The sequence below is a fragment of the Acanthopagrus latus genome, chromosome 16 (assembly GCF_904848185.1).
Source record: "Acanthopagrus latus isolate v.2019 chromosome 16, fAcaLat1.1, whole genome shotgun sequence".
Taxonomy (NCBI): Eukaryota; Metazoa; Chordata; class Actinopteri; order Spariformes; family Sparidae; genus Acanthopagrus; species Acanthopagrus latus.
In genome coordinates this window covers 11818794-11843104 of record NC_051054.1, presented here as the reverse complement: position 1 = coordinate 11843104, position 24311 = coordinate 11818794, and the positions used below count along the sequence as shown (strand labels likewise).

The following is a 24311-nucleotide window of genomic DNA, read 5'->3' as shown; positions in this document are numbered from 1 at the left end:
TAGAAACTTTACTGCATTAACAGGATTTGTTTCTAAGGTGCATTTACATTGCACAGCTGGACAGATTGGAATTGCAAGCAATTTTTTAACTGACAAAATGTTGAATGAATGTAAAATCAGCATTAAGCCTCATGCCTCACTAAGTCCTGTGAACACACCATTGCAGTAGTCTAACCTGCTCAAAAAAATGCATGCAAGTTTTTTTCTTGGTCTTGTTTGAACAGAAATGATTTTATTCTCGCCATTTTTTTGGTTGGTAGCGGGCCGATTTTTAGCCTGTCTTGTTTGCGCCCAAAAACATTGTACACTGTATTTTCAGTATTCAGTTGTAGAAAATTCCAACACACCCATTGGCACTTATGCAGAAATTGTAAGGGGACTATAGTCATGTGATGACACTGTTATGTAGGATTGTGGTTCATCAGCATAAATGTGGTGGGAGATGTTATTATATCCAATAATCTGTGCAAGGGGGAGCATGTAGATGTTGAATCAAAATTGAGGAAACTTGAGGAACTCCACATAGCTGTTGAGACAGTTATGTTTAATGGTGTATGGCAAATGGGTTTAGTATAGATGGTTATCAGTAACATCACACTGAAATGTAGTTTATCTATACATTTTATGTATGAGGACTTGTACTGACTGTTGAATACAGTTACTATTACAATTATACAATTAAATCAATACAGTATTTGAAGTTGAAAAATGCACAGAAACATCACGTCAATCTAAAAGGTGTTTTATTTGTTTTTTGGAAGAGTTACAAACATATGCTTGTGTTTTCTGCTTTGGCAGTACTTCTCTATTTTAGCTTGATGTCATCTCACATATCCAGTGTCTGTGTTCACGTTGACAGCTGGCATGATAACGTGTCTTCCAGGGATTACTGGGGCTATGAACTGCAACCGCACAGTCTTCTCTCGATGCCACGCTATCTGGTTCTTCATAAATGTAGAACCTGTCACTATACAAACTTTCATCATACATCAAGTGTATTTGGTGATCCATCCAGTACCTTGAGAAAAAACAAGTCATTCAAGAAAGTAATCAATAACAATCCATAAATCTTTCCACACTGGCACTATAATAGTGCAGCTCTCACCTTTGTTCCACTTCTGTGACATTATTAATCCAGACCCATGTCCCCTCGCTCTTTGTGTCAGTGAGACCAATCCAGAATCCGTCCTCAAAGATGGAATATCCAGTTTTTGCGTTTTCAGAGCAGTCACTCACAAATCTCTGTGTATACAAGAATTAAACATTTTAAAGGGCTCAACTGTATAGCACAGTGTGTAAATATTTATGTCAGCATTATTATTTACATATTCTTAGCAGTATTATCTTGTTTGTTTACAACCCACCTGCTCCTCCTTGTTGTCGATCACAATCAGGTCAGCTCCTTTTCTAATACAGTCAGCTCTGCTATCATGCCAGTTCTTTTTGATAGTAGAGGACTCAATGACAGAAAAGTAATAGCAGGACGAGTTGTAAAGAACCCATCCAGGGAGGCACCTGCCACAAGTCCCCTCTAGGAGAAATAAAAGATTTCTTTTCAGCCTAGCTTTTCAGTATTCTAACTTCGTTTACTAAATAACAATTCTTTCTCACCCAAAGCCGACATATTGGACTGCAGATGTATCAGCTCTTCTTGCAGTTCCTCAACCTGCTTCTGATAATTGTCATTGATGGTCCTCTGCTTCTCGATTTTCTCCTTCAGTTGTGCATGGTTTTTAGCTGCCCTCTCTAAGGCGATCTTGGCTTCCTCTTCAGCTTCGATCACATCACTGTGGTTGCTGCGGAGAAAGTTCAGCTCATCGATGATCGGTGCTACAGCTGAGTGTGAAACATGGAGGGAACCCTCTCTGACTTTGGCACCTGAGGAGGTGAAAACACATTGTCACAAGGAGAGTGAGAGCTGTGTCAAAACTATAGAGGCTCGCAGAACTGCATTTATTTCACGCAAGAGAAAGTGTGTGAAAATGTGTTTTAAAGCTCAACTTCACTGTTTCAAAACCCTCATGAAACCTAAGTGACTTCATTTGTGTTTAAGTAACATAGTATGATCTGAAATTAAACCAATTTCAGCCATTTTTAAAACATTCTGAAATAAATTGAAGGTCAGCATTAAGCCTCTTATGTTCATATAAGTGAAATTCCACAGAAGAGAGAAATGACACTTTAATGAGTGCTTTCATACTCACAGTTAACCCCGAGAACCACCGCAGTTATCAGCAAAACAACGTTCAGCAGTCCCAGGCAGAGTAAAACCAGCCGGTTGGATCCATCTGTACCTGTGAACATTGTAATTCATCAGGGTTTAATAGCAGTTACAGGTGATTCTCTATATGATGAATATCACCTTAAACCTCCAAACACTGAGACTTGGTGGTAAGGCCTGGCCTTGTAGAATAACATTAGCAATGCTCCCCATTCAGTAACATTTGAGTAATGACAGCATAAATGTTATCACAATTACAGGTTGATTTGCTAAAAAAAAAAAAAAAAAGAAAAAAAGCAGTATGCATTTTGTTATACCTTGTATTTGATAGCAAGAGCAAACTTTTCCATCGCGGTTGAAGGAAACCTTGGTTAAATTTGGTATGAATGATATTTTCTGCCCAGCACCTGTCCATCTTTGTTGATTCTCCATTGCGATGCTGCAGCTCTGTCCACTTTGCCTCCTGCTTTATAATCCATGACAGGATGAGTGTGTCTGAGTATGAATCCACCTCAAATGACTGTTCGTCAGTTGATGATGTCGTAGTTCCTCAGTGTCTTTTCAGTTCTCTTTTCTGTTTAAATCTAAGAATTATAGCACTGAGGACCCCACACTGGCCCCTGGTGATATTCTTTCACATACTGGACAATTCAGCATACAACACATTTGTCATCTGGATGGCATTAAACTCAGAGTGGCTGTTTATGTTGCTTGTAATTGGGGTGAAGTAAACATCTGTTGAGTATTTTAACAAAATGTTTGATTGTGTTGAAATGGAATCAATCAGCCACTTGTTAGCAAGTGCTTTTCTTAGACACGCGAAGGTTCAGAATTGCCAAATGGTGTATTTATGTATGTGTTTATGTCTTAGAACAAAATGTGAACATCTCCTAAAGGCAAAACAGTGTGTTTAGCCTGTGGAGCGTGGCTGTGTGCCCAACCAGCTGATCAAATGTAAAGCAGTGTCACTCCACACTTGATGCTTAAAAGCACTTAAAATGCTAACATGTGCTGCTGATGCTTAAGTTCAGCTGGGACTGATGGGAATGTTAGTAGTTTTGCAGGAATGACGGAAATTATTAAATATCACCCTGAGTAGGACAAGAGTGTCTGTATAAAATGTAATGGCATCCGTCCAAAATTTGTAGGGATAATTTGATCTGGACCAACGAGGGCGACTGAAAGTGGACTGATGTGTCATAGCAACCAACCTTGTGTTCCGGTCATATACAAAGTGTAAACCTTTAAAGAAATAATGATTGTCAGTAAAAACTGTATTGAGCTGCACTTTATTATAAAAAACTCTACATGGGAGATCTTGGTTCTGATGTTGAAATACAGTTTGAATAATGAACAGCCAAAGATGCACAGACTCATCAGCTCGGTCTTAAATGTGTTTTATTCTTCTTTCAGGGAATAACAAACATATTCTTCTGTTTTCTGCTTCAGAGGCACTTTCTGATTCTAGCTTGATGTCATCTCACATATCCAGTGTCTCTGGTACAACTTACAGTTGATATCGTTACGGGTCTTCCATGGATTGCTGGGGCTATAAACCGCTGTCGCACAGTCTTCTCCATGGCGGTGTGCATTGTTTGGTTCTCCGTCCATCCAGTACCTTAAGACAATCAAAGAATTTTCTTTGCTTAATTCATAATCCACAAATCCTGCCACATTGAGACTATACTAGTTCAGCTCTCACCTTCGTTCCACTTCGGTGACATTATTAATCCAGACCCATGTCCCCTCTGTCTCTGTGTCACTGAGACCAATCCAGAATGAGTTCCCTAGGATGTCCTGGGTCCCTCTCATATTTCCAATGCTGCCACTCACAAATCTCTGTGCAAGCAACATAACCACATTTTAAAGGGCTCAGACGTGAATTTCAAATACAGAAAATGTATTTCAACATTATTACTGACAACAGTTTCTGGTTTGTACAGAGACCCACCTGCTCCTCCATGCTGTCGATCACAATCAAGTCAGCTCCACGTCTGATGCAGTCAACTCTGCTATCTGGCCAGTTTTTTGTAACAGTAGAGGACTCAGTGTAAGAGAAAAAATAGCAGGACGAGTTGTAAAGAACCCATCCAGAGAGGCATCTGCCACAGTTCTCCTCTAGGAGAAATAAAAGATTTCTTGTCAGTTTAGCTGGTCAGTATTCTAACTTTATTTATTAAATAACAACTACAGTACAAGTCTTTCTCACCCAAAGCCGACATATTGGAGTGGAGATTTATCAGCTCTTCTTGCAGTTCCTCAACCTGCTTCTGATAATTGTCATTGATGGTCCTCTGCTTCTCGATTTTCTCCTTCAGTTGTGCATGGTTTTTAGCTGCCCTCTCTAAGGCGATCTTGGCTTCCTCTTCGGCTTCGATCACATCACTGTGGTTGCTGCGGAGAAAGTTCAGCTCATCGATGATCGGTGCTACAGCTGAGTGTGAAACATGGAGGGAACCCTCTCTGACTTTGGCACCTGAGGAGGTGAAAACACATTGTCACAAGGAGAGTGAGAGCTGTGTATTAAGAGTTTCCTTTATGGACAATAGCATTAGTTTCTTTTGTGAATAGTCTGTAGAAATATCAATATGGAAGTAATATAATATAAAGACATTGTACAATATCTTGCACACTGTATTGTGTGAAAAAGTGTCTATTCAGCTAACTGATGAAAGTGAAGTTCTGCAGAAGAGGGAAATGAAACTCTTAATCAACCGTCATACTCACAGTTAATCCCAATAATAACAGCCACAATCAGCAAAACAACATTCAGCAGTCCAAGACAGAGTAAAACTTGACGATCTTTACAGAAAGTGGATCCGCCTGTAATGGACAGAATAATGTTTTAAACAATCAAGATTTGATTACAAAACACATCATATTTTTTTCCATGTACCAATCCAATACAATGGAAATTAGATGAATGTTGTTTCATAACTTAAAAAATTCCCTGGTTACTCATTTTAACGCACAAAAAAATCTGAGTATTCTGACTAATCTGAACATGTTACATACACAGGTTTTACATTCTATTTTATCAAGCTACAGTTACATTACAGTTACAGTTAACTACAGTTACAGTTACACAAACCTCAGTAACTGCAGTTCAAAACTGCAGATAGCACATATCTGAGATTTATACTTTTAGCTCTTTAGCTCTTCATTCGCTAACATTTTAATAATTACAAAAAAGTAGTGTAACCAAAAAAAGAAAAGAAAAAAAAGAAGGAAATGTGTCAGATGCTGCAGAACAAACTATACCTCGCCCAAATATTTCGGAGCAAAAGAAGAACATCCTTCTCTGTGAACTGTCCATGACTGCAGTGCCGTGGATACAGACTACCGCTTTTTGTATTGAGCATGAAAGTGAAAGTTTTATTGGGTTTCTTCCCCAAACCAACCCATTACTTGGAATTATAGGCCTATGTTTATTAGTGCAGTGGTAAACCTCACACTAAGCTTGAAAATAAGGATGTGCAACAACATTGTTGGACAAACTCTTGTGGAGGGAAAACCCACCTCCAGTTTTTATTCTTACGTTATTTCAGGCTTTGTTAAAGGTGCAGTATGTAAGAACTGGCATCCTGTTGCATTCACACTAAAAAGAGCTGCAAACATAGCTGCCAACTGTAGCTACAGATAACTAGTAAGCTCAGGTAACTTGAAAGCTGGGACTGGAGGACTGGGACTGGACTGGGAGGAAGTGTTTGTGTCAATAACTATCAGCCTATTGCGTGTTGAGGTACAAAATGGCTTGGGGCTAGCTGGTTACCAACTTCAACAGATATCTCTGAAGAACAATCCAAAGACGTTTGACATCAAAACTGTTATTTCTCCGTATTCTGTTGATAATGGTAATCTTTGTTTTAATGTGAAAACTTGACATATCAGGCCTTTGATGACCTTATTGTTTGGAATGTTGAGCAATCTATTAGTGTGGATTAGTGTCACGTCAGGACATACGTTTGAGTAACTGAATCTTTGTTCATATTCATGTTACAAAACTCTTCCTTGGCACCCTGTAGGGAAGCATCATCATGTTGGCACTGCAAGGCAAAAAAACCCCAAAACGTTCGGAAAGTACCTTTTGGTGACTTAACGGTTGCTGCCAACATGACAGTCTTAGCTTCCTCGGAGACCTCTTGGTGGCCTCCCTTCTGCACCCTGAGAGATATCGTGTAGTAATAATTCATACGTTGGACCCTCCAGCTCATCACGTGTTTATTGCCACACACATGATTCTGTATCCAATCAAAAACATGTTTTTTGACACTACTGGATTCAACAGTGGCTGTTTTAACTTATAGATTAAATGACTTTGTGCTTACATTAACAATAACTCAATTTTGCCTGTATTGCAATGTGATCTGTATGAAAACTTTCACTCTCACGTCATGATTTGTGATGAATTACCATCTGTGCATCAGTTGAAATGATGTCTGGATAACCCTCTGGTCCTCATCCTTTTTCCTGTGCGAGGCAGTTGTCCTGTCAATATCACAGAACCCTGTGTGCGTAAGAGCTTGTGATCCCACTTTCTTCTCTTTCCAATGTGAGATTTCCCCCTGACAGTATTTTAGGCACTCCACCACTCCACAATATGACCAGTATGTTCAGATTGGAAAGGCCTATCTACAGACTTAACAACAAGTTCGCTTAGTGAATGTTACACGCTCGACAAATGGATCAGTTAACAAAGCCAGGTTTACAAAGCATTGGTTTGTGGGATCTAGTATCTAGTATCAGAAATAACATTTCACTGATGTCCTTAAACGTAGACATTAAAAGTAACTTACTTGCACCCCCTGCTGCCCATAAATCTCAGTCTCGCTTTGAAAAAGACATTCTTAATATGTTGTTGAGGCTCTACTCTTCTGTGAAACCGTAACATCTGTCACACGAGTGAGTGATCAGTCACAAAAATGTTTTTCATTCACTCAACCTTTAATCGCACTCAGAAAGACCACAGTAAGGCACCAGTTTTACATGCTGTATGTCAAGTTTTCATCATAAGAGTCTACATCCATGCTCGCAGCTCTAGGATGTTTCCCTTCATGTTAACGTCACAATGACAATGACACTAATGTTGATGATTAGCAGGTATGATGTTTACCATCTTCTCAAACTTAGTAACCCCTGCCACGGAGGTTATTATTAAGAGGATTTCTACAGATAGAACAAAACATGCTTCGAGAATAACTTACCAACCCTGGCTTTAAAGAATAAAATATATTAAATCCTGATATAGACACTAACCAGGCCTGTTCATGATGGTTTTCAGCACATCTTTGAGCAGTCAACCTGGATATGGAACTACATGCTCTCCACGGCTAGCTGGGTTCCATTTCACATAACCATTCCTTGTCCCCCTTGCAGTCTGCATCAAACCATGCTGCCCGAGGGTTTCTCATGATCATAAGTGCTGCACAGTCCTCTCTCTGTCCATAGTCGTTGGGCTCCCCCGGTATCCAGTACCTAAAGCAAGACCCAGGTTTCACTCTTCTTATCAGGGCCACACGATATGGTAATACAAGTCACACTGTGAATATTTGATATTTCAATATGGTTTATGCAGACATTTTCATTTTTTTCAGCACAGTTTTCAATTTCACAAATGATTTGTGATTTTGAGGGGGTCTGTTCCAAGCACACATGTTTTCTTAGATCTGGAACACAGGTTTGTAGGCCAGCGCATCTCTGCAGCAATACACCTTCAAATTCTTGTTTTGCCCCACATTTAACCTTGTTCAGAGGACGCCAGCTTCTTGGGATTTGCATATTGCACTTGGCCATTTTGAGAGTTTTGGCGATTATCACATGACAGGGGTTTAATCAGTCAACAAACTGACAGTGCAGGCAAGTGTCATTAACATGCCACCTTTTAAGATTTTGATTCACAATCACTGTTACACCAAAACTAATTCGATCAGATACATTTTGAATCTCTTTCAACTATGCAACATGTCATTTGATGGATACCCAATTTCACAAATATCCCGAAAATTATTTAGCAACATAACAGTTTGACATTTTGGTAAATGCACTTTTTTTCCCATCTGAAGATTGATAGCATATTCGTAATTGTAAACTAAATATAAAGCCATAGTCAACAGGCAATTGACTTAAACACCATAACCGCTGGAATCTGGCTAAACTGGCTCTGTCCAAAGATTTGCCTTCCAAATCTTTATACTAAGCTAAGCTAAGCTAATTGCCTGCTGACTCAATATATTTACCATATATGACACATGAGAAAGCAAATAAGGGCATCAGCCAAAATGTCAAAAGTTTCTTTTGCACAGGAAGTCTTAGAGCTCTTACCCTTCACCCTGCAGCGTCACATTGTTTAACCACACCCAGTTGCCCTCTGAGTGGATATCTGTAAGGCCAAACCACACTCCACCTGACTTGCTCCACCATGGCCGAATGCTTGGATCCAGCCTTGGTAGGGTCTCGAATAGATTGAGCTAGGTGAAGAGAGGTTAAACCACATCACGATTAAAGGCATACATTTACAGTATTAATTAGCAGAGCCAGTCTATCTGGGAACTGATGAGCTGCTGAATACAGCATGTCTAATAAACCATAAGGTTTCACCTATTGTCTGTAGCGATATAGCTTTTCATATGCTAGGAAAAGCATGGATGTTGCGATGAATGTTATTAGTTACACATTTTTTTTGTTTTACCTGCTATAAGTCGAAACACCTGAAAAGACCTTAACTTATTTTTCTCTTGTCACACCTGAGGCTGATCAAATCTGTCACTGAAGACAGCCAGCTATGGTTGAGAGCTCTGGAAAAAGCTACTTTTAGTAAGTCTTGTTTAAGTGGGTAAAGGTAGATTTCATAGCAAGTGAAATCATCTGGTAAGCTCCGAAAATGGCATCGCTTTATTGCAATGCAGGCTTTAAAGCCAGGCAAAACAACACTTTTGCCTTATCACAATATAACGGTATCCAGAATAAGACGTTATATATAGCAACGATAACAATATGATACTGATAAACGACCCAGCCCTACTTCTCAGCACACATGAGGAAGGGTAAGAAACAAAGAGCTGTGACTGAAATTCCTCCTCAGCTCCATTCCATCCCCTCACCTCTACTCACTTTTCTGTCCCATTTTCCATCCACAGCGCACTGGACTCACCTGCTCCTCCCAGCTATCTATCACGGTCAGGTTGGCCCCACGCCTGATACAGTCCGCCCTGCTGTCATGCCAGTTCTTCAAAGGATCGGATGTAGATTTAGAGTGGAAGTAGCACGTTGTGTTGGCTAAAAACCACCCAGGCGGACATCTTCCACAACTTTCCTCTGTTAAAGAGGGAACTTGAGTTGAAGTCGCTGCAAGAACAAAATGCTTGAATCTGGAAACGATTGCAACAGCCTCTCACCTGTATCAGATGTATCGGACTGCAGTGTTGCCCTCTCAACGTGTAGTGTCTCGAGCTGCTTCTGAAGGCTGTCGCTGAGGGTCTTGTTCTGCTCTAACTGCAGTTTCAGCTGCTGATGCCTCACAAGCTCTTCCTTAAGTGCTTGTTGGGCCTCCTGCCAAGCTTTGATGGCATCAGTCTGCATTACCTGAAGCTGCTTCACCTCTACAATGAGCGCCTGTACTGTTATTTGGTCGGGACTGGATACCTCACTGGCTTGACCACCTGTGATAGGTAGATACAAAAGGGTCACTTTTTCATTCATCTTTTAAGTGATACTTAGAAAACAAGTTACTGTTAAATATTTGCCAATTGATTGAAAGGTGTAGTAAGGATGGTTAATAGTCATACTCACAGTAAATCCCAATAACAATAGCAGTTAACAGCAGAATAGTGTTTAGCAGTCCTAAACACACGATAACCAGTGGATACAGCGGGAGACTTCTGGACCCGACTCTGATTGTGCGCACAGATCCTGAACAAACAAATGCACAAATGCAGCAGATAATAACGGAGTGTATATGATTTAAACCATCACAAGAGCAGTTTAAATAGTACCACTCTACCTTTGTTTCCTGTGTTATGGTGTAAAGAGTTTCCATCTGTGTTGAAATCATTTGGAATCATTTCTGGATGTCCCTCTGTTCATCAGGCTTTTAGAAAAAATCAGAAATCCCTCCCAACTGGCCACTTTAATCTGTGTGAGGCGGCTGCTCTTTGTTCGTTCTGTAAATATTACAAAACTGTGTGCAAGGTTGTGTATGTGTGTGCTCGACTACCTTTTACCCCCCCCCCCCCCCCCTTCTCTTCTTCTTGTTCAGAAAACCTGGTCAGGGTAAAATCTGTGTGTCAAAGGAAAATGAAAATGACAAGCATTCAAAAATGCAGATCCAAATCCAAAAGCTGGCTTTATCATGGTGAAATCCTACAAACATTGACAATGCATTTTTAAAACAAGCTGAATAACTGTACTACTTCACAAAGGCTGCAACACAGAGAGATGGCCTAAGGCTGAAAAGAGCCATGGGTAAAGCCTCTTTCTTCTAATGTAAACTATTATTACCACCAAGGCAACAAAGCCTGAAATATCTCTTTTTTGTGAACACACAACAAGTGACAGCAATGCCGTGCTGTCCTGAAAAGGAAATCTGATGAAAGTAAAGAGTCAGTGCATGCAAATCATTACAATTCTTAAAAAAAACAACAACTTTTATTGTATTTATCTTGAAGGAAACTGGAGGTCACATGTAAGTCATTGGGCTCATCTGAATCCAGCCATCTAGAGAGAGACAGCATTATTGAAGTGCTTGATATGTGGCATTGTGGACCACCCGCTCTGTGGACTTACTTGAATATCATGAAGATGATTCATCTCTCAACAACTGCAAGAAAAACACAAGCACAACCCATTTATACACTGTGGTAAAGTCAGCCGCTGAACCATTTCACTGTAGCAATGTGGAGAAATCTCACCTCAAAATCAAAATCACCTCCAAAATGAATACACTATTTACATGATTCTGACCTTTGACCTAAGATATTCTGAAAAATAGAAATCACACAAAAATCCAGTCAAAACAGACGTGTCTCTCATTAGACTGGTATCAGAAGATACTGTGGCATTGATTTTGAGTCAGTGGGTCAAATGACTTGGACGCTGTTGAAATGACATGACAAGTGAATGGGATGGCTCTCAGGTGAAATTTGACTAAAGGTAAAATATTCAGTTTCCCTAAAAAATCCTCCAGGAGCTGCTTAGGAGCATGTTTCAGGCCATTTGGAGTCCACTGGTACATACTGTATTTGTAAAAATAAATCACCTCCAAAATGAATGAACTCTATTTACAGTATTCTGACTTTGACCTTATGTCAAAGCAGTTCCTTCATAAGTTAGTTCATCTCTGTCTTCTCATCTTCTTCCTGGTGTCTTATTCTGTCTCTGGTTCAAATTTGGTTTCACTGTATATACATTGAGAAGATCCATGTCACTACACAGAAAAATAAGTAGATGAGTAAATCTCTCAATCTACTATTCTATTTTACATATTTTTATTTTTATATGACATATTTTATGAAGAATTTATCATTATTTGTTATTAGTGCAAATGTTATTTATCATTATTGTCAATATTATTATTATTGCATTACTGTTGTTATTGTTATATTTGGATTTTGTAACTATGATAGCCTAAACGTGTTTGAGGAAAAGGCAATATCATAAATATATCAATAATACTGGCCAAATTCGATATACAGAACATAAATGCAAGATTTACCAGCCAAATTGTCTTTCTTTAAAATTGTCTTTTGTAAAAAAAAATTGAAATTATTTAAACACAAGTACATCTCCCAAACCTGTAAATGTACACACACACACACACACACACACGCACACACACACACACACACACACACACACGCGCACACACACACACACACACACACACACACACACACACACACGATAAGCATATGATTTATATGTTTTTATAAATGTAATTGTTTTGTTGTGAATTGTTTTTCCTCTCCTCCTGACTGGTGTGGTGTTCAACTGTCAAATCGTTTGCAATGATCAATTTGTTCAATAAATAATTTACTGAATAAGGAATAAAGGAGACCGTTTAATTTGACAGTTTCCGGGTTTGGGCCAAGTCAAGCCTAACACGCGCAGCCGGGACGAGCGCCATTACCGGAAGTGCGCGGTGCTGGCCTTTCATCGTAAAGCACACCACGAGGCGCTTTGGGGGAGAACTTTTGTTCTGAAACTTCCTAAAGTTGGCTGAACTGGTCCATTTTTGTTGTGTCATGCTTGACACTGGCGAGACCACTATAGCTGCGCGTATTTCGCCCCGTTGTGTCTTTCTAACTTCGTTTACCTGGCGTGGCTTTGAGGCATCAAGCAGCGCTCGTACTTTTGACAGCCCTGTTCGTCGGCCGACGCGGGTAACATGTCGGTCGTGTGCGCGCGTTTCTAGGAGCCTTTCAGAAAGAGTTGTCGCAAGGCCTGTTCGGGTTATTTCCATCACTGCCACTGGCTACCAAGTCTCAAAACAGAAATGTCACTGGACGACTATGAGAGACACTTCGACTCGCTAAATTCAGATTTAGGCGGCGGGTCCGTGGTCAGTGAGCGATCAGGGTCGGGCACGTTTAATGGCGAAGAAGAGAAGTTGCATTACATTCCTATCCGGATCCTCGGGAGGGGGGCGTTTGGTGAGGCAACTCTGTACAGGAGGACAGAGGTAAGTTCGGGAGCCTGTCTCAGCACACGGATCAACACTTCAGGGCCATGCAGCAGTCAGGTTCTCTCACGAAAACTTGGGAGTGTTCCTTAAAATGGAGGCATCGTTGTAACAACAACAGAGCAAGAAAGTAAAATGTCTCAAGTGTCTCGCAGTTTTTTTTCTTTCTTTGGACATGGAGTTTTACAATCAGCAGACGCGAACTGTAAACACATCCCTATTCTAGCAGACATGTGCTGCAACTTGTGGATTGTTATGATTTACTGTGGAGGACCTGTGTGTCTGACTGAATTGCTCGTTGTTCCCATGTTTCAATACCTCTGTGAGAAATTCCTGAGTGAGAACAGGATAAATCACTTTCCCATGCCTTGCTTCTTTTGTCCCTGCATGACTGTCTGCAGTACACGGATTCGCACACCCTCTCATGCCACCCCTCCTTCCAAAGAACATTTTTCACCGATTATATTATATTTTGTGACAGATTTTCCCTGTCCATCCATTCTGGAGGGTCACATCTGGACATGTCACTTAAATTATTTAATTACATGTCCCCCCCCCCTTCTCTCTGGCTTCCTCCCTAGGACAACTCGCTGGTGGTATGGAAGGAGGTGGACCTGAACTCGCTCTCCGAGAAGGAGCGCAGGGATGTCATGAACGAGATAAGCATCCTCTCCATGCTGGAGCACAATAACATCATAGCCTACTTCAATCACTTCATGGATAAAAACTCCCTGTTCATTGAGTTAGAGTATTGCAATGGTAAGGCGGCACTCTGGGGGGGGGGGCTTGAGGTTAGTTTGAATGCTGGTCGTGTGTGACAGAATGCTAAACGGGCTTCTCATCGCAGGAGGAAATCTCTACGACAAAATCAATCAGCAGAAGGGGAAACTCTTCAGCGAGGAGGTAGGGCTACAACGTTGCGGGGAGATAACGTCACACCAAACAGGCTGTTCTCTGTTGGATCTTCACCTTTTGATGTGTTCCCTTAGGTGGTCATATGGTACCTGTACCAGATTGCCTCAGCAGTGTCCCACATTCACAAGGCTGGGATCTTACACAGGTAAGGTGTTCAGCCCTTACCGCAGCCACCTGGCGGCTCGCTTGACATTTTAAAAATGTTGTTTCTGACAGGGATTTTCTTTTGTGCTTTTCTTGCAGAGATATCAAAACTCTGAACATTTTCCTGACCAAGACCGACCTCATCAAGCTCGGCGACTACGGCCTCGCTAAGAAGCTTGACGCTGACGTTTCGATGGCAGAGACTGTAAGTCAGTCCTTCCCCCTGGCATCTTTAACCCGACAGGCTATGATTTGGTAAATAAAGTGTTAGACAGTGGTTATACCCCCTAACTTGACTGACTCTTAGTCGTGTGGTGGTAATGTAGGTGTTGGGCATGTGCATGCTCTTTTTTGAGATATTGTTTTATCATTTAAAGGCTCATTCAACATGAATTTAGCGAATAGAATTGTTTCTTTGATTTCGACTCGCCATGTTGTAACCGAGGTGTCGCTGTAGGCTAGCTCATCACATGCCCAGGGTGAGGTAACAGTGAGATGAAAACACACATTGTTCATATTATGTTGTCGCCCTGGATGCTGCTGTTGCTCTTGACGAAAATGGGGACTGTAGAGTTGACCACGGATTATATGAGGCTGAGGGTGTTTGTTTACAACGGTTTTCTTTGCAAGTACTCCTTATTGGAACTATAGCACTGCACAGTTTTATGTAATAGGTCATTCTGCTTGAGATTCATATTTTACTAATCTTCTATTTTTGCACTGTTGCTTCCTCCGTCAATCCAGTGTGTGGGAACGCCATATTACATGTCACCAGAATTGTGCCAGGGAGCAAAGTACAACTTAAAATCAGACATCTGGGCCATGGGTTGTGTCATCTTTGAAGTCTTAACTCTGACAAGAACATTTGATGCAACGGTAGGTTTTGACAACCTGCATACTGCAATCTCACTTTACCTTTTAATCAGAAAATATTCCCCATTTTTCTCACCGCAATTACTTTTTTTGCTGTTTGTGTCCATAAGAACCCTCTGAACCTTTGTGTGAAAATAGTCCAGGGAAACTGGACTATGGAAGTGAACTCGGATGTTTATTCCTCGGCGCTGATCAAACTGGTGTATGAGTGTCTTGATCAAGTGAGTAAGAGCAGCTTAGTTTCGGATTGATGCCAGGGATCATAGTGTGCAGTACTAATCAGCATCACATCTTGTGATGTTTTTGTTTCGCAGGATCCAGCGAACAGACCCACGTCCGATCAGATTCTGGCCCAGCCGATCATCTCCTGCTACAGGCAGTAAGTTGTTTTGAAAGGAAAATGATTGTTCTCTCTATTTCCTTGATAAAAACCTATTTTAGATTATGCTGGATGCTATGAAATCAAATCACGCACTGAAAAACTCCCTAATTCTCTGTTAGGGAGCTTGAAGATCGAGTTGCCCTGCTGAATTCAGCAATGAAAAAACCAAAGTAAGTTGTTGACGCTGGTTTTCATAGTTTCCATTTTAAAGATTGTAAGATGTGTACGTGACTGATTTGTTGCTGTGGTTGTGCCGTAGGCTGAGTACAGTGACTGACACCCCTGTCGCTGTGGTGACCACGCGCTCAAGAGAGGTGTACTTCTGGGGCGGAGGGAAGTTCACCCCCCACAAGATGGACATGTTTAAAGGAGGCAGCAGTGCCCAACACGTGTGTGCAGGCGAGAGTCACTTTGCGGTGGTGACGGTGGAAAAGGAGCTGTATACATGGGCCGTGAGTATCGATCCGTTGCTCTTGGAGAGATACACTGGATCCAGTCTTTCTTGTGCTTCTCTGCAAATAACTTTCCAAACCTTCTCTTCAGAACGTCCAATGCGGAGCCAAGATGGTGGGCCAGCTGGGGCACGGAGACCAGGCCTCGTACCGGCAGCCAAAGAAGGTGGAGAAGCTACAGGGGAAGGCCATCCGACAGGTGGCGTGTGGAGCTGACTTCACGGCGTGCATCACTGGTGAGTTAGGAAAGCCTCCTGGAACATGAGGAAGAAAAGAAAAAAAAACCACCCTTTTAAACCTTGCCATCTTTGCAGATGAGGACCAAATGTACATGTTTGGGTCGGACTATTACGGCTGCATCGGAGTGGAGGGTGAGCTCGGCATGGAGATTTTGGAGCCGGTGCTTTTGGAGTTTTTCGAGGAGCGGCCTGTTCGCCAGGTGTCGTGTGGAGACAACCATGTGGTGGTCCTGACTCAGTGCGGAGACATCTACTCCTGGGGCTGTGGAGAGTATGGTACATGGGTTTGCTGTATTTACTGTTGTTTTGACCTGATGTCATGGAGCTTCGGCCACTGTGTTTTTGTTGTAATAACTCTAGCCAGCAGGTGGAGATAATGGCCCTTTTAATGTACAGTCATACTCGGTGTTCCCAGTCAAAAATTCCTTCATTTTCCCACTGCAGGGCGTCTCGGTCTAGAATGTGAGGACGACTTCTCCTCCCCGATGCAAGTAAGATTTAGCTCCCTGTTCTGGCGTATCTGTGACTGTTTGTCAAATTTGTAGCTGTTCAAAAGTACTTTCTGTTTGCTGGTTTTGCCAGGTGGACATCCCTAAAGGTGCCACCATCACTTCAGTGTCCTGTGGCAGCGATGGAACCTTCTTTTTGACAGAAGCTGGAAAAGTCCTAGCGTGTGGAAACAATGAGTTTAATAAGCTTGGGCTGAACCAGGGAATCTCTGGTCTCAAAAACCACCCTGGAGAGGTACTGGCTTGTGTTCAGAGGACGGTTATTATCGAGACCGAGGGTGATGGCGCTATGTTCATAGGCTTTTTTTTTCTGTCCACAACACCAGGCTTACCAGGGAATCCCGTACATCACCACACTGACCTTGGCAAAGCAGCTGTCGCGGTTCAAGATCCACGCCATAGCTCCAGGGAAGACCCACACAGCTGCAGTTGACGGTACGGCAAAAAAGAGGCTGGTATTTGTATTGTGAGTGCATGAACTCGTCCCAGTTTCAGTGAAATTATGACACGTGGTTCCTGGCTTTGCAGGACGCGGACGTCTGATCACGTTCGGGTGCAACAAGTACGGACAGCTGGGCGTCAAGGACTTTAAGAAACACCAGGGCGTTCAAGTCCTCGTTGGACCCTTCGGAGGGAAGATAGTGACCAAACTGTCTTGTGGAGATGGCTTCACTATTGCAGCCACTGAGGGTGAGAACATGTGCATTGGTAGCTATAATATGTATGTATTTTTTTATTTTCTGTCAGTGTAGCAGTTTGATTTATTTTATAAAAGCCACCGCACCAGGCATTTGGTCCTGAGGATATGTCCTCATCTGCATTTGCTCTTTCAGACAATCAGATCTTTGCGTGGGGAAATGCAGGAAACGGGCGGCTTGGGATGCCTGCTGATAAAGGATTTGGTTCAGAGGTATGCCCTGCCATGCCAAGGCCCATCTTTGGTTCCCTCCACCATGTACCAGACCTCTCTTGCCGTGGCTGGCACACCATTATCATTATGGGTTAGTAATTGCAACCAGACACTTGTACGGGGCAGGTAGACAGTGTACTGATCGAAGCAGCCAACTGACTACAATGTTGTCTTCTTTGCAGAGAAAGTGCTCAACTCCAAGACTATTCGCTCAAACAGCAGTGGACTATCAATTGGCAGTGGTGAATACTTTTCTTTGGTCACTGTACTGTGTATGGAGTCTACATTTACACCTACAAGTCTACATTGTGTGTGTATGTGTGTGTGTGTGTGTAGGCCTGGGCCAGGAGGCATCTACATCCACAGTTGATCTGGACATAGAACCTGGTTCAGAGACGGAGTGTCGTGACAGGGGTCTTGGGGGCACAATGGAGGATAATTCAGAGGAGTGCTTCCTGGAGACCCCGATGATGTCAGCAACAAGTCAGACTGGCGACAGCTCCTGCCCTTTCTGGCTTAGAAAGGTTTTTTTTAATCTGTTTATATATATTTATATCAATAATTTTTGATCACATCACAAATTCAGTTCTAATCCAGGTAAGTTTTCATCTGACAGGAGCTCGAGGATGCTGAGTTTATTCCTTTACCAGAAGGCTCGGAGCTGCCCACTCCTGACCAGCTCTCTTCTATCTCTGAGAGCATCACGCTGCCTTATGAGGAGCTGAAAGAGCTAAAGGCCGCGGCAGCAGCAGTCAGCAGTAAGACGGGCTTATCGGTAATGCCAACGTTGCTGTCTTTTCCACTGATCTACAAATGGAAAAAAATAGACATACAGCTGTTGATACTGTGAAACACTCGCACCATGTCCTCTCTCAAATTTCCAGACTAAACGAATGAGCTGTGGCAGAGTCAACGGACAGGACGAGGATGATGTCTTCAAAAAAGGACCCTCAGGGGCATGCTGTAAAGCAAGTAGCGAGGTCACACAGGTATCAAGTATGCACACTCAATCATCATCTTATGAGTACATCTCATTGCCACAGTATTTGACAAAAGGCTTGTTTTGCAGCTGCGAGAGACGGTTGCTCATCAAGAGATGAGGATCCAGATGCTTGAGAAGCAGGTGAGACATTTATCCCAAAAGCTGCCTGCCCGCTTCAGTGCTGTGCTCAATCCTTGTACGTGAGTAACAGTGTGTGTTCCTGCCGTCTCCAGGTCGATGAGCAGAAGAAGGAGAACGAGAGGCTCTGGGCAGCGATCAGTCGCTCAACGCTACGGGAAGCAGGATGCGACAGTAATGGGAACCATCGCTCTGATCGTATGCCCAGGGATGAAGGAGGAAGAGGAGGCGGATTCACAAAGCACGGGGGCCGATCTGCAGGGGCAAGCGTGTGAGACTTGGGGGAAGTGTCAAAACCGTTAAATATTGAATTGAACAAGCTGGTTAGATGGGGTGTGGAGGCTCCATTACAGGGTGCAGCCTTGTGCACCCGTCCATAATGGTTACATTACAGTATACATGTTTGACAGAGCACCAAGTTGCATGATTACATTTTCAGTTATTGCATATGTAATACTGTATGACACCTTGCACACCGGTATATGCACGCATGTGCAGTGATCTAGCTAGTTTCTCCACAGACTGAAATGTTGGCTGGATTCAACATGAAGCATCGGACCTTGTCACCTGCGAAGGACAATCGTCATAGCGATCAGAGTGTTGCGCTGCAATGTGAATGTTAAATCCATATTTTTGGTAGTATTATTGTTGACTTAAAGTGATGTCACCATTGAGTTTTGAGTTGTCAGTGGCTCGGATGTTAGTATCCGATTATTATCCAACTATTTATCACACAACAGGTAAGACCAGCTAATGCTAATAGTAAACTGTTTGCTAATGCATCCAAAGGTTTCTTCCTCTCGGTGGTTTAGAGATGGCCAGCCAGCATGCTGTCCAGATCGATCGTGACTCTTGTTAGTGCCGGCCTCCAATGTGAAAACTTTCTTATGTGTCACTTTATTTGTATTATTTTGGTGTCATTTGATATCCTTAAAAGTGCCTCATACAGAATATCCTATAATTTTTTTTCCATATTTATCAGACATGTTAGCTATTAAAAACATATTCTAATATTCATGCAAATATATATTTTTTTAATTTGCATGTTTTATTGACATAAAAGAATTTGTGTGAAACAGAACTACTGATTCTTTTTTTTTTTTTAAAACAACTTTTGGTTGCCTTTTCTTATTGGCTTCTTTGACACTTGCATTCTTGTTGGTGCAGCACATGTTGATCATCCTCGTGACGTGTATGAACACTTGAATAGTTTTCTCTGAAAGTGGAAAATGTGGTCTTTAAAGCATTTATAATATAGCTGACCTCGCAGCTATACTTTTATTGTTTTCTTAATGCTTTCTTTTTAAACCATTTTAACTGTCTTCGGTACCTTATGAAATGTTTTACCGTATTATTCATCATTTTGGAAAGCAAATATGTAACTTTTCTTTTTATTTGTTTGAGGTCCGTTGGTTGTTTATTATGTGTTATAACAAATATATATATACAGTTTGTGTGTGTAAAACCTTTTGACATGGCTATGGTAACTGTCAGATGTCAACAGTATCACGCTGGCAGTATTTTCAGGCAGTAAAACATTTAATACAGTGCCTTACTCGCAAGCTATTGAAACCAAAATGAAAAAGTGTGTTTACAACATTTTAAAATCTGCTTTATTTTTTTTTCACTGGTTAACCAAATATTGTGGCAATTTAACAGTGTAAACCCTCCTTCTCTCAGTCACACTGTTGCTTCATGCTTTGTGTAAAAGATACAAATAAAACTAACTGCTATATTTCATTATGCGTGTACAGTCACTATTTCTCACAATGTGTGCTACAATATACCATACCTATTTATATTTGTTGATATCGAAGGTGCACTATTATTTAATTTGTTTTGGCTTTAAAAAAAATCTGATAAAAATGTCTACATAAAAACTACACAGTGCACCTTCAGCATGTGCTGTCCTTGTAAGCAGTCAAAGCTAACTGTTAAATTAGTATGGAATGTATTCAAACAATGTAGACAAGAAAAATCTGTAGGATTAACATCAATTAGTTCAAAGCCTACTGACAATACTGATGATGTTGTGCTGAATCCTGAGGATCCCTTATTCAACTGGTTCATAACTGAAGTGTCTGGACCATTTTTGCTGTGGGGTCCCAGCTGGCAGTCGAACCTCTTGCAGATTCTTTGCGTTTCCCTTGTGGTTCTGTCTTGGGTTCTTTTTCTTTAAAACCTGAATAAAAAGACATCATAAACAGAAAAAACTTAGTTAAAATACTCAGTTTAGCTTAAAATTCCCATAAAGCTGCATCTTAAGAAGCAGAGGCTGAGATATCTTGACTTTTAGTCCCTAGTGTGAACTGAATCCTACATTATGATAATAATGAAACCTTTTTCCTTGAAACCTCATGTAGTACAACTGGTCACATACCACACAGGGTAGCATCAAAACAAACTGTTGAAGCAACTGCAATTTAAGTTTGGGTGGCCTTTTTCAAAGAGGCCAAAAATTTACCGGCCTACCTCTGGAGTCGTGGATACGCTGTGGAATTTCAAGAACTCCTCTAAGGTGGATCCCTTGGTCCTGTTGTTGTAGGAGTTGAAGACTTGGCGATGTGATTGTTTATGCTTTTTGCATATTTTGACATGTACCTCTAACCTTTCGCTTGCAAACTTCCTGTTGCAGATTTTGCAAGGAAGACGTTGGCTTCCGACGTCAGTGCTCTCTGTAAGTGTGAGCTCCCCCTGCTCCGGTCCATCTGAATGAGAAGGGCCGGAGACTGGTGGAAGCCGTGGTTCCCCGGACTGGTTTCTCCCTGCACCTCTGCGATTCTCTGTTGCAGTTCGATGAGAAATTTTCTGTTGGCTCATCTGAAGCTTGTCTTGTTCGTCATCTGAACCATACATATCTTTCCATGTCCTGTCCCTGTATTTCTGATCTCTTGTCTTGTCTCTTTCTTTTGCTTTCACAACTGTTTCTCCCCACATGCCATTATCTTTTCCATCCCCTCCATTTCCTCTGGTGCGCTCTTTCACATTTTCCCACCTCGATTTGATTGGCTCTCCACTCATGTCTTGCCCATGAACTGTGATCTCATGAGTTCCCCTTTGTCCTTTTCTTTGCGAGTGGGGACTGTGTGAAACTTCTGTTTCCCTTTTTTTCCATCTGGCCATTTCTCCTGCATGTGTATTCCTCATTCTGTCATCATCCCTCTGATCTTCTTGCCTCTCCCTAAGTTGTTTAACATCCTCATGTCTTTTTTCTTGCTTCATCATTGAACTACCTCTGACTGGTTCTCTTCTCATCTGGTTATCACCTGCAGCAGCTTTAACACTATCTTTCTGGATTTTTTGTGTTACTGTTTCCTCTAGCCTCCACAGTTTCTCCTGTAGCAACAGCTTTTTAGCATGAATTTCTTTGTCAATGTGCAGTTCTAATTTGGACTGTCTGTGAAAGTCTCTTCTCGGATGCTGGGATGCCGCGGTCTCTCTGGTGCCACTTGAACGATGTTCTTTGGTTCTTGGTTCTTTTGTAAGGTGTGAGGCGAGTGTCCTGGGGTTGTGAGGTCTAATTGTCACAGGCTTGTTAGGAAATGGCAGGTCAACTTCACCTGCTCTCCTACCAGGTGCAGCAACCTGTTGTGCTTTATTATTGACAACGCCATGTTTTTTTCCTGTATTGTTGGTCTGCCCTTGAAGACTCTGTCCTCTTCTTGTGCTTGTGCTCATGACAGCTGCTGAAGATCATGTGTTTGAGGATGAATCGTTGTTGTTGTATAGATCTTTGTGCAAGACACCTGAGCACTAAGCACCAGCCACTTCCTGTATATTTTCTAGAATTAAAAAGAAGAAAAACAAAGTAAGGTTTTAAGAGAAAAGCTGGTATCTGCAGAGTATGAATTGACTTTGGGAATGAGTCAGTCTTAAGTTACTCAGGTATTTCCATGTAATAAGTCAAGAGACCAAAATGTTGAAAATTGTTCAATTAAAGTCCAATTTAAATCCTCAGGTTGAACTTGACAATTCAAGGAGAAATCAAGACAAACTTACTTGTTCTGTGGCTTTCGATGAAATTATAACTCAGTTGTCATGTAACATTTTGCACCATTCTGACAACATTTGGGACTTCTTGTCCGTCTTCCTTCCTTCCTTCCTTCCTTCTGGCTTCAGGATACGTAAGTCAGTGAACCTTAAGAGGAAATTGGTTGACAAATGAGTTAATTTGCTGATGAGGACTGTGATGTTGTTGAAAAACTCTAGAGTAAGCAATTAAGTGGATCTTGAGTGGAGTATTTTACACCAAAAATATCATAAATTAAAAGGGCAGGGAGTCAGAAACCTCAGCAAAACATTGCTGATATGACCGTGTAACACATACTGGCCCAAACCATAACCTATAAGTTGATATTTAAAATATAGCAACCTGCTGTCTACTAAATACTTTCTAACGGTTGACAAAAAAATGTCCCGAACCCTATTTAAAATGTCAAACACTTACTGACTGATTTTCGAATTAAAACTGACCTTGGGTTAAGTTTGTTACAAACACATCCAGTCGGAGAGGAAAGAACTGTTGCAAATCATTCCCCCCTTGTTTACATTGGTTGCCTAGTAACAAGGCGAGGCTGCTCGGGTGTTCTCCCTGAGTGGTCCGACAAGCAACACCTCCTGAAGCGAAGTTCCCGTATGTGTTTGAATCGAGATCCTTCGGAGCAGCGCTGTGTGGTCCTCCCACGGCTTTTTAAATATAATTCAGGTGAATAATAACTCGGACAGTGAGCTATCGTGTTTTCATAAAGCATGAATACGAAGCTAAGCGTGTTAATAATCAGGGTTTCAAATGATTTGAGCAGAAACAGGTCGTGTTAGCTTAGCGTGTGGTAGCCATAGCCCAAGCGATGCATGATGGGTCCCTAAAATAGACAAGGGCTGTTTTGTTTCTCCTTTTTCTAGGTCCACTATGTCCAACGAAGATCTAATTTCAGTGGACTATGAAATCTTTGGCAGAGTGCAAGGTGTCTTTTTTCGGAAATACACTCAAGTGAGTTTCACTGTGATATAACTTAAGCCTTATGGGCTAAAGTTATTATCTTTTTTAGTTGACGTGAACATCTTATCTCCAGATCCACTCTCTAGCTTTCTTTGGAGCTTCTAAAATCTTCTAGAGATTCATATTGAATTGTGGATCCATTATCATCAATTCAGTTATTTATAATGAATGATGATGAAAACTGAATGGAGCTCAGAAGCTACTTAAGTGGACCTTGATATAAGATCCCCCATGTCAAACTATCATTTATATGGTTAAAATGCTCAGTCTTTTAAGCTTTAACACAAACATTTCATTTATTTGGTTCCGAAAATGACAGCCAGTCTCTTAACATTGTCCAAGGCCCATCCAGACCACATCTCAGTAATATATCTCCCATGTTCTCCCTCAGTTGCCTCTGCTGTCTCCTAATTCATAGTGTTTCACTTTCCAGGCAGAAGGGAAAAGGCTTGGCCTGGTTGGATGGGTCCAAAACACAGGCGCAGGAACTGTTCAGGGGCAGCTCCAAGGCCCGCGCAGCAAAGTGACGGAAATGCAAGAATGGCTGCAATCCACCGGCAGCCCCAAGTCCAACATAACCAAGGCGGAGTTTAAGAACGAGAAAACGCTTGATCGCCTGGAACACTCCTCTTTTACCATTGTAAAATAGCATAACCAATGTGTTGTGCCTGTTCTACTGAAATAGAAGAAGTTTTATTTATTTTGTCTAATTTATAGGTGGGACTGCAGCTCATATGATTAATGATTAACTCACAAAAGATTTGTGCACGTCAGGTGTCCAAACATCTACAATATGTGGAATCACATGAACAAATTAAAATTCCTTGCAGTTGACGTCACATTGCTTGAATTGTATTGTACTAACTGCAGCA

At 41.6% G+C, this 24311-nt stretch overlaps 5 protein-coding genes across 5 annotated transcripts; 2 read left to right on the top strand and 3 right to left on the bottom strand.

The window, feature by feature from the left end:
- Window positions 1–726: 726 nt before the first annotated feature.
- LOC119004737 (oxidized low-density lipoprotein receptor 1-like) lies at window positions 727–2805 on the bottom strand. The gene is made up of 6 exons (XM_037071911.1): window positions 2539–2805; window positions 2205–2294; window positions 1612–1878; window positions 1365–1531; window positions 1106–1242; window positions 727–1018 (listed from the first exon to the last, which is right to left on the bottom strand). Exons 1-6 carry the CDS (start codon window positions 2651–2653, stop codon window positions 811–813), a joined length of 984 nt encoding a protein of 327 aa, XP_036927806.1. The 5' UTR covers window positions 2654–2805; the 3' UTR covers window positions 727–810.
- Window positions 2806–3602: 797 nt separating this feature from the next.
- Window positions 3603–10371, bottom strand: LOC119004921. The gene is made up of 13 exons (XM_037072248.1): window positions 10221–10371; window positions 10010–10129; window positions 9616–9879; window positions 9372–9535; window positions 8543–8688; window positions 7553–7696; window positions 6222–6267; window positions 5483–5675; window positions 4949–5044; window positions 4431–4697; window positions 4173–4339; window positions 3924–4060; window positions 3603–3839 (listed from the first exon to the last, which is right to left on the bottom strand). The coding sequence occupies exons 1-13, from the start codon at window positions 10279–10281 to the stop codon at window positions 3686–3688; spliced, it is 1959 nt and encodes a 652-aa protein (XP_036928143.1). The 5' UTR covers window positions 10282–10371; the 3' UTR covers window positions 3603–3685.
- Window positions 10372–12339: 1968 nt separating this feature from the next.
- LOC119004337 (serine/threonine-protein kinase Nek9) lies at window positions 12340–20180 on the top strand. The gene is made up of 23 exons (XM_037071147.1): window positions 12340–12896; window positions 13478–13655; window positions 13744–13799; window positions 13886–13956; window positions 14055–14160; window positions 14700–14831; window positions 14939–15049; window positions 15143–15207; window positions 15330–15380; window positions 15470–15662; window positions 15754–15898; window positions 15977–16177; window positions 16346–16392; window positions 16484–16645; window positions 16737–16845; window positions 16939–17100; window positions 17244–17411; window positions 17503–17562; window positions 17657–17844; window positions 17937–18095; window positions 18205–18309; window positions 18390–18443; window positions 18536–20180. Exons 1-23 carry the CDS (start codon window positions 12711–12713, stop codon window positions 18713–18715), a joined length of 2889 nt encoding a protein of 962 aa, XP_036927042.1. The 5' UTR covers window positions 12340–12710; the 3' UTR covers window positions 18716–20180.
- On the bottom strand, window positions 20031–23052 carry zc2hc1c (zinc finger, C2HC-type containing 1C). Its single transcript, XM_037071154.1, has 4 exons — window positions 22914–23052; window positions 22440–22578; window positions 20913–22222; window positions 20031–20622 (listed from the first exon to the last, which is right to left on the bottom strand). The coding sequence occupies exons 3-4, from the start codon at window positions 22116–22118 to the stop codon at window positions 20494–20496; spliced, it is 1335 nt and encodes a 444-aa protein (XP_036927049.1). The 5' UTR covers window positions 22119–22222; window positions 22440–22578; window positions 22914–23052; the 3' UTR covers window positions 20031–20493.
- acyp1 (acylphosphatase 1, erythrocyte (common) type) lies at window positions 23006–24273 on the top strand. Its single transcript, XM_037071162.1, has 3 exons — window positions 23006–23145; window positions 23343–23430; window positions 23873–24273. Exons 2-3 carry the CDS (start codon window positions 23350–23352, stop codon window positions 24086–24088), a joined length of 297 nt encoding a protein of 98 aa, XP_036927057.1. The 5' UTR covers window positions 23006–23145; window positions 23343–23349; the 3' UTR covers window positions 24089–24273.
- The last annotated feature ends 38 nt before the right edge of the window (window positions 24274–24311 follow it).